This window comes from Gekko japonicus, unplaced genomic scaffold (genome assembly GCF_001447785.1).
Source record: "Gekko japonicus isolate JY-2015 unplaced genomic scaffold, Gekko_japonicus_V1.1 scaffold346, whole genome shotgun sequence".
NCBI classification, from domain to species: Eukaryota; Metazoa; Chordata; class Lepidosauria; order Squamata; family Gekkonidae; genus Gekko; species Gekko japonicus.
In genome coordinates this window covers 528,209-537,891 of record NW_015161414.1, presented here as the reverse complement: position 1 = coordinate 537,891, position 9,683 = coordinate 528,209, and the positions used below count along the sequence as shown (strand labels likewise).

The following is a 9,683-nucleotide window of genomic DNA, read 5'->3' as shown; positions in this document are numbered from 1 at the left end:
AAACACATCTCAGATAGAAAAGCCTCAAAGCAAATGGAAGCCCACAGTCCAAACGGCATCATCATAATCTGCATGGTGAGCCATGGATTTATGGAAGGACTGGAGCAAGTTCACAACTAATTTTGGGAAGAGAGACCTACACTGATAACATGCCTCACTGGCAATCAGCCATAAGTATCAGGAGGCTCATCTCATTTCTGTCTTCCTGACCAACCAGCAAAGTTAATATCTACTGATGAGTACAAAAGAAGAAGGAGCTCAACGACCGATACACATTAACAGATACATAAGATTCTTCCACCACCTTGCCTAACCATTCTGTACTGAGCTGTGGTAACAAAGACAACCACCACCATGTGCAGCACTTTGTCTTGTGTAGACTTTCCTTCTCTGTGGTGTTCACTCTAACAAAGAAGACTGTAAGAGTGACAGAATGGATTTCAAACATCCCAGTCTAGGCAGGCCAGGTCTCCCAATTTGGCAGGAGATTTTCCATTCCCTGCTGGTTCCCTCTCCTGCCACTCAGCTGGGCAGTGGGAGGGGGGGAAATGGGAGGGGACAATAGTGTTGAGCTGACACCATTATGTCACTTCTGGTGCAATCCAGAGTGACATCATAGTGTTGGGCAATACTCTAGTCATAGTAAAAAAGGTAAAGGTTCCCTTTCTCGAAAGCCAGTCGAATCCGACTCTAGGGTTGCGGTGCTCATCTAGAGTTTTTGCCAAATGCTAGAGTGTTGCTCTTACATAATGATGTTACAGGCCATGCCAGAAGGGATGTCACTGCATCACTGACACTGGCCGAGTTCAGACTGGCAATTTGAAGTGCTAGGGAGTTGTGGCAAAGAAAACCCGGAACAGACCAGGAACGGTTTGTTCACGGTATTCCCGTTCACACTGCAGCGAATTAAGCGGGAGGATACCATGGAGGAAGCACAAGGGAGCGTTTGAACTGTCGGCCCGCCCCTGGTGAGCTGTTACTGGCTGTTTCTGCGCTCCACTGCATGCGCCAATGCCCATGGGCACATGGGCACCTGCCATGGAAACAGCCAGCACCTATTATCAACGACTGCGGGTTGTTCCCGCCTTTCACATGTCAGGGAACCGGAATAAACCCGCTCTACACACGGTTTGCTACCACTTTAACCTGGCACTTTTTAAACTCGGAAGCGGCACGAGACGGCTTGAGTACGGCTGGGGGACGCCTGACAGATGTGCCTGTGTGAACCTGCCCCTTAATCCGCTACTGAAACACTCCTGAAACGTTTGGCTGCTGGGCCAAACTGCCAGTCTGAACTCAGCCACTGTTGCTGGTGCCCCCCCCACTAGTGCCCCCCCCACTGCCATTTGCCATCCTCAGGCTGGCAACCCTGTCCCAGTCACATCAGGTATTATCATGCCCTAGCTAGACCTGCCATGCATAGCACGTGGGATCCGTCTTCCTGGTTCTCAGTAGAGATAAAGTTGTGCAATGTGGAACCCAGAAGCTTTAAATAGATTAATTAATCTAATAATTTATAAGCCAACATTTCTATTTAGAGTATTTAAAGTTAATTTAAAAAACAAGGTTATACAAATTACTATGAAAACTAACTGTATCATTTTAAAATATCTCCAGAATATCTGTCCCAACTTAATGCTTTCAAAACTCTTTAGGACAGCCATACCAATTTAACGCTTAGCACACTAAAATAAACTTTTAAAGAAGGTCACTGTTAACCACATGGTCATAAACATTCCCCCCAAAAGGCTTTTAAAAACAGAAAACAGACAAACCACTCCCCAAACTTGGTAGATTCTGGGTTAAACCAACTGGACTGTCCTCCATGAATCACCATAATTCCTTTCCTACCTGCAAACTGATCTTCAAAGAACACCCAGAGTGTCTTATGTGTTCTTCCACAGGAAACTGCCTTGTTATGGGTTACAGGCCAACATTTTGAAAGGTAAATGGATCATTAAGTATGCATCTTTTGCAAACAGAGGACCTAGCTAGGCAAGACACCAGAAGGTCCACACTCAGCTCACCCTAGCAGCGTCAAAGGCTAATGACAGCTACATGCCCCCATGATTCAGATCAGGACTGTGGGAGGGGAAAAGAGGTTCATCTTTTCCACCCTCTCATGGTTCACCAAATGAAATAATTGGGGTTACTAACCGCTGGTTGGGAAATTCCTGGAGATTTTGGCTGGTAGACCCTGGGGAGGAGACAGATCTCAGGGGGTGTAATGTCATAGATTCCACCCTCCAAAGCAGCCATCTTCTCAAGGGGAACTGACCTCTGTAGCATGGAGATAATTCCAGATCTCAGGTCCCACTTGGAGGTTGGCAACACCAGAACATCTCCCAACTGTTATTTGTCCTGGAAGGAGGGGCAACAGGCACTCACTTTCTGAGAAACTGCATTTTAAAATCACTCATTCATCATATCATATTGCAAGGAGGCCCCCATAGTTGCCCTACCTCATTAATAGCAAGTTGCTCTCCTCCGCCACCTGGGTGGCCATAGCGGTGACTGGAACTCCGGAAATCGTCATATAAATCTTCTTCGCTCCCCACATCATCACTTGTCTTCTCCAGGGACCCATCAGCAATTACTGAAACAACAAAAGCAAAATGAACAAATAAAATTCAGTTTCTTGGTAAAAGCTAGAAGGATGCATGGTTGTTAATCTAAGCTCAGGTGTCAGTCTATGCATGGAACAGGTGCAACAGTAGAGGTTTACAACTACCTTTCTCCACACTCATGGGGATACTGTGAGGCTCAAATGCTATTCTGAGCTTCTTATGGGAAAGAAGAGATACAAATGTCACAAACTTATTACATGAAATACATTGCATGAATTGTATGGGTTTCACCCATATGAACATATGTGCAAGAAAGAGTTTGTGTATATATGACAGTGGCCTTTTCTGACCACAAAGTTCCAAAGACTAATAGTAGATCAAAGTGTTAGGAATAAATGCAGCAACCAACCTAAATATTCAGGCTTTAAGAACACAAATGACTGAGTTAGGGAGGGGAGGAGGCAGATTGCCTCTTTATACCAAAGTGTTCCTTTTCCCCCAGCATGATACCTTATTGTTTCTTTCATGTTGTGTTATATTTTTCCCTTACATACCACCTCTGCTTGTTCCATTACCAAGCTCTATAATTTTCAGCTTGGAGACAAATTTCTCCCTTCATCTTTAAAGCTTTCTGGGGGTTTTTTATTCTTCCCAGTTGAGCTATGATTTGCACTTAGATTAAAAAAGAAAAGAAGGTGGTTATTTACAAAGTATTCCATCTCTGCTAAACCCATTATAACCCATGTATCTTTACCAGGCACACATTTGTTTGTGTACTGTTGTTCAGGGCTGGGTGACATCCACTTCTCAGGCAATCATGCAGAATGTTATTTCATCCTGTAATAGCTGCTCAAGCTCAGCAAAAGATAGCAGCAGTGGCAGGTTTGTGCCAAATGTTCTGCTGCTTGAAGCAACTTTCAAATTTTGGGGTGAAAATAAGTAACGGAAAAGAATTCTCATTGCCTACAACATCCAACATCCAAAATGTCAAAAGCCTCAGCAAGAGGAAGAAAAAAGGTATGAACTGTTCATGATTTATTTTTGAAACCATAGAAATTCCAAATATGCCCTTGATAATTCATCAAGGATCTGGATATGAGCCTGTCAACACTTTTTAAACCCATTACAGCTAGGAGAGCAACCTTGTCTCCACTCAAGTAAATGGCAAAACTCCAATTTATTTCAGTGGGTCTTGATCTACTAGTTTTCTCAGCAGCCCTTAAAATACAAATATGCAGGACTTCCAGGGTTGCAGCAAAGCGGAGCGGTCGAGACTCGGGGAACTCCTTAGGGGATTTTCGGGGGGGGGGAATCCCACCGGACCTCCCCTAGAGAGGTCTGGGTATAGAGGACTTGCCTTGGGCTCCCTGTGAGCTGGAGCGAGCAGAGTGGAGCAGTCATGGAGCCATGACTATGAAGCTTTGAACACCCCACCCACAAGAGAGTACAAGTCAGTTTGGTGTAGTGGTTAAGTGTGTGGACTCTAATCTGGGAGAATCGGGTTTGATTCCCCACTCCTCCACTTGCACCTGCTGATGTGACCTTGGGTCAGTCACACGCTCTGGCACAGCTGTTCCTGAAAGAGCAGTTTGTGTCAGAGTTTTCTCAGCTCCACCCGCCTCACAGGGTGTCTGTTGTGGGGAGAGGAAGGGCAAGGAGTTTGTAAACCGCTCTGAGACTCCAAGTGAAGGGCGGGGTATAAATCCAATCTCCTCCTCCTCCTCCTCCTCCTTCTCCTCCTCTTCTTCTTCTTCTTCTTCTTCATAACAGTGATGAATTTAAGCTTTATACCGTGAGTACCTGGAACCACAACAATCAAGTCAACAGTCTTATTTCTAAATAAGCCTCTTTGATTCTCCCAAAAAGAGAAAAACGTGGGGAGAGGAGATTCCCCCCCCTTTCCCCCTCAGGAAGCAGCTGTGATGAGACCAGGACATTATTCTCCTCTTTGGGGAATTGGAATATAGATGGAATGTTTCCAGTCTGTGGGCTACTGATGATGTACTCCGACTTAAAGTTCAGGTTCACTGTATTGGTGTGCTCCTGGACCCAACATTACTTCTGGAGAAGCAGGCAGCTGAGTACATTGATCACTGCAGGCTAGTTCATCAATTGCAGCTTCCTGGGAGAACCACATCCAGCCAGTTAGATGAGCCTTGGTAACATCCTGATTAGATTACTGTAGCACACTGTTAGCAGTTCCCACATGAAAATGACACTGAAAACATCCAGAAACTTCAACTTGTTCAAAATGTGTCAGCAAGGGTCCTATATGGAACTTGCTGTAGTGACCACATTACTCCAGAGCTATGCCATCTGCAGTGGTTGCCAGTTTGTTTCCAGGCCCAAATCAAAGTACCAACGTTGACTGTCAAAGTCCTACATCTCACAGGGCCTCTAAACATGAAGGCCTGCCTCTACACATACAAATCTGCCTATAAACTAGATCATCATCACCAGGTGCACTACTCTGTGCACCTTCACTGAGAAAGCCAAGACTTGTGAGTGTGTGGAATAGGGATGGGCACAAACTGAACCAGGAAGCAAAATTTGTGATGAATTCATTGTTCGGGAACCACAGTTCGTGACAGGTCTACTCCCACAAACGTCCCTGAAATTTTAAGGCAGTTCTTATGGTTCATGCCAGTTCATGGCCAGAGCTGAAAGCAGGGATTTAAAGAAGCAGGGCTCATCTGTTAAAGGGGCTTGATTTGGCAGCCAGGACCTGGGGCTCACTGCCCAAGAAAACCCTTTTAAACAGCTGAGCCATTGAGCAAACAGCTCAGCTCTGCGGGGCTCAGCTGTTTAAAGGGGATTTCTTTGGTTTAGCTTGGAGCCATTTATACCAAACAGCTGAGTAGTGCTCTGCTGCTCAGCTGTTTGGTTTAAATGGCTCCGAGCTATTTAAACCTTTGCTTTCTGCTCTTTGCGGAAAGCAGCGGGGAGCTGAAAGTAGGGGGTCAGGAACCAATATGAACCAGTTTGGTTTGTGAACCAGCCTTCTGATTCATATAGGTTTATGGTTCAGCCATGAACCAAACTGCAAAAATGTGATTCATGCCCATCCCTTGTGCAGAGTAAGATGCTTTTGTGGAGGGCCCCAGAATATGGAATCCTCTGCCCTAGAGAAATTTCCCCTTGCCCACTCACATCTAGCCTCAAGGAAACAGTTTACTTTGTATCGAAGAGCTTTCAGTGGTTTTATATCTTGACCTACTGACTTTAGTTCTGCTCTGATTATTCCACTGACAGATTGCTTATTTTATGGTTTTTATTTCCTGCTTTTTTGTTTTTCTTGCCTACATTGCTGCTGTCTTCTTGAATTATTTATTGCTAGTTGTAACTATTTGCTTTTTTCTAATATTATGTTGTTGGTATTGTTATGTGTTATTTTTATTTTTTTCTTACCCTATGTGTTATTTTAATAGAAAATCAGGCTAGATTATTCACTTTACAAAAATATTCACAATTTATGTAGTATATAAAATTTTAAATATGCAAAAAAGTATGCATTTTTCCTCTAACAGCTAGAGGCAGGCTAATGAAAGATGTCATGCCTATTAACACTTTGTATGAGAGCCAGCTATTTCTAAACATAAAGGCAAAAAATATTTCTAAAAAAGCATGCTGGAGAAGTTCTGGTCTGGAGTTGAAACCTATTTTTTGTTGAAAATGTGAAACCCTATAATAGATTGTTCTGTTGTTTCTTCTCAGTTTGCCTCCCAGCCTTTGCTATTCCTTTGCAGTCTACTGCTACGGTCCATTAATGGGCAGATTCAATTGTCATGATAAAGCTGTTTGGGTGGTAACCATAACAGTCTGTTCCCAAATATCCACTCTGGACTAAATATATGCAGGAATGTTTTATCTCTCAGCTTCTGCTCTTCACCATACCACATCAGCCATTACAAACAGTATTATGCTTAAAAAACACACAACTATGCAGATGGAAGGATATGTGGGTCCACAAACCTGAAGGAGGACTTTTAATGTACTCTTAGGAGTACTGAACAACAGCATCCACTCTGTGTAAATATTAGGCAATCACTATGATTGAAAGCCTTTTGAGAGCTCTAGTGTGAACTTACAACTCCAGCACATGCCAGGTTGCCCCATCCCCTGATCTGATTTTGATTCCTTTTGAAAAGTACTGAGACTTACTAGTGATTTCAGCTCTAATACTTTATTTCCAGTGAAGAACAAGACAAGGTTCCCAGCTCGCAGGCCGGCCTATATGTGCAATAAACCCCAAACCCAAATACACCCCACACTCGTGATAGCCTATAACCGAAGCTGAGAGTTCCATAGGCTCACGGGTGAAAGCCTAGCCCTCTGAGTGGCACGGGCTAGGATCTGCTTGGGCCATTGTCTCTGGAAGCGAAGCTCAGGCGCTTCGTATGACCACATGGAGACCTAGCCTCGCACGTGGTCAGAGATGGATACATTGCACCCCTCCCCCCCCAGTCCGAAAGACACCCACACACAAAGTCCTGGAGCTAAGTGGGCGCTTTCCGTGCTCTAGTGGAGCGGCAAAGTACTGGCACACTGGCAGGAGCTGATGCCGATGCACTCGGCTGAGTGCTGGCCAGCGTCGGCTGTGGTGGATCAGTCTGCGTTGCTTTCCTAGGTGCAGCCACGCTGTCAGCTGGCAGGGAGGGTGAAGATAGGCTGGGCGCCATGTCAGGAGAAGCCGGAGTATCTGGTAGCAGAGGGGAAGTTGCAGCCTTGGAGGAGCCCTGTTCCTCGAAGTCCTCTGGGTCGTATGGCAGCACCCGCCGACGCAACTGGTCGATGTGGCGCCGGAGTATCTGGCCATCCTCGCTGGAGACCTCATACAATCGGGGGGCCATGACTCTCACCACCCATGCTGGAATCCATGGCGGACCCCGCACATAGTTCCTGGTGTACACAGGATCCTCTGGGAAGAATCCTCTGGCTGCCTCCGGTGACTCAGTGTCCAGCTCTTCTTCTGGTGCTCTATCGGGGTGAAGACAATCCAGCCGGGTCGTCAGGCATCTGCCCAGGAGGCGTTCTGCTGGGTTGCATCCCGTTGTGGTGTGAGGCATTATTTGCTGGCTGAAGAGAAAGGCAGCCAGCTTGTAGTCCCAGTCCTTATTGTCCAGGCGGCGGAGCACTTCCTTGGTCGTCCAAACCATGCGCTCAGCCTGGCCGTTGGTAGCAGGGTGGAAAGGGGCTGACCTGATGTGGTGGATCCCATAGTACCAGGTGAAGTCCTGGAATTCGCTGGAGGTGAACGCTGTGCCGTTGTCCGCGACCAGGGTGTCGGGAATTCCCTGAGCACTGAAGATTCTCCACATGGCCCGTATTGCTGCTTTCGAGGAGGTGGACGGCACCGGGAACACTTCCAGCCACTTGCTGTACTCGTCCACCAGAATGAAGAACAGCTGACCCTGGAATGGGCCCACGAAGTCCAAGTGTAGCCTGGACCACGGTCTGTGGGATGACTCCCAGGCTCGGGCAGGGGCCCTGGAAGGCTCAAGTCTGGATTCCTGGCAGGGCTGGCATCTCTTCACCACATCCTCGATGTCCCAATCGAGCCCTGGCCACCAGACATAGCTCCTGGCCAGTGCTTTCATCCAAACCACCCCCAGATGCGTCTTGTGGAGAGCTGCGAGAACTCATTCCCTCAAGGGGGTCGGGATTACCACCCTGCCTCCCCACATCAAACAGCCCTTGTGGGCCGACAGCTTGTCTTTGCAGGAGGTGAACGCCGTGAAGTCTCTCCCCCCCCTGGCCTGAGGGCCAACCCCTTCTCACCCAGTCCAAGATGTGGCAGAGGACCTTGTCCTTGGCAGAGCGGCGTGCCACCTCATGAACATGCACGGGCGGTCAACGAGGGCCTCCAGTAGTGCAACCTGATGATCCAGGGCTGGGTCCGGATCTGAAGCTGGCAGTGGAAGTCGGCTCAAGGTGTCCGCATGGCCCATCGCTTTCCCAGGCCGGTGGATGAGAGAATACGCGTACCCTGCCAAAAAAACAGACCACGGGAGCACCTGGGGCGACGTCATCTGCAGGGTCTGGCGGTCGGGGGCCAGGAGGCCGAGAAATGGCTTATGGTCAGTTAGGATCGTAAATGGCCGGCTGTACAGGTAATGGTGAAATTTTTTCACCCCTGCCACTATAGCAAGCACCTCCTTGTCGATCTGCACGTAGTTGCGCTCTGCAGATGACAATGTCCTTGAATAATAGGCGACTGGGACCTCCCGGCCGTCTGTAGCTGATGGCCCAGGACCGCCCTGACTGCATACAGAGACGCATCGCAGGCGAGGACCACAGGCAGATCCTCGTTGAAATGCGAGAGGTCCGAGTTCGATACCAGGAGGTCCTCCAGGGCCTGGAATGCGGCAGCGTGCTCTGGCCCCCAGGCCCAAGGGGCGTTCCTGTCGAGCAGGCAGTGAAGGGGTTCTGCCATGGCCGCCTTGAGAGGGAGGAAAAAATGATAGAAATTTAACAGGCCTAGTGTCGGAGGGAAAAATAGACATTGTGGGTATTTCTGAAACTTGGTGGGATGAGGAAAATCAGTGGGACACAGTGATTCCCGGTTATATATTATATCGGAAGGATAGGGGGGGAAGGGTTGGAGGTGGGATGGCTCTGTATGTCAGAGAGGGTATAAAGTCTAGAAAGATTGAGAGGCTAAGTGAATTGGATTCGCTTCTGGAAGTTCTATGGGTTGAAATAGGGGGGCCAAAAGGAAACTTAACACTGGGAGTTTGTTATCGCCCACCAGATCAAAAGATAGAGGAGGATTATAAAATGATGAATGCCTTAAAGATAGCAACTAGACAAAAACACTGTGTAATAATAGGTGATTTTAACTACCCACACATTGATTGGGTCAATATGTGTTCTAGTCGGGAAAAAGAGATTGAATTTCTAGACACTCTAAATGACTGTGCTATGGAGCAGATGGTCATGGAACCTACCAGGGGAGAGGCGATCCTTGATTTGGTCCTAAGTAACACTCAAGACCTGGTGAGAGATGTAAAAGTGATTGCACCGCTTGGAAACAGTGATCATAATGTTGTTGAGTTCATCATTTGTACAAATAGAAAATTGGCCAAAAAGACTCACACAACCATTTTTAACTTTAAA

General features: G+C 47.1%; 1 protein-coding gene across 1 annotated transcript in view; it reads right to left on the bottom strand.

The window, feature by feature from the left end:
• Window positions 1-8,164, bottom strand: part of LOC107124056 (rho guanine nucleotide exchange factor 4-like) — a 100,893-nt gene extending 92,729 nt beyond the window's left edge. Inside the window, exons 1-2 of the mRNA XM_015427445.1 lie at window positions 7,114-8,164; window positions 2,463-2,596 (exon numbers count right to left, since the gene is read on the bottom strand). Coding sequence (XP_015282931.1) covers window positions 2,463-2,596; window positions 7,114-8,164 — 1,185 coding nt within the window. The remainder of the gene's footprint in view (window positions 1-2,462; window positions 2,597-7,113) is intronic.
• Window positions 8,165-9,683: the final 1,519 nt, after the last annotated feature.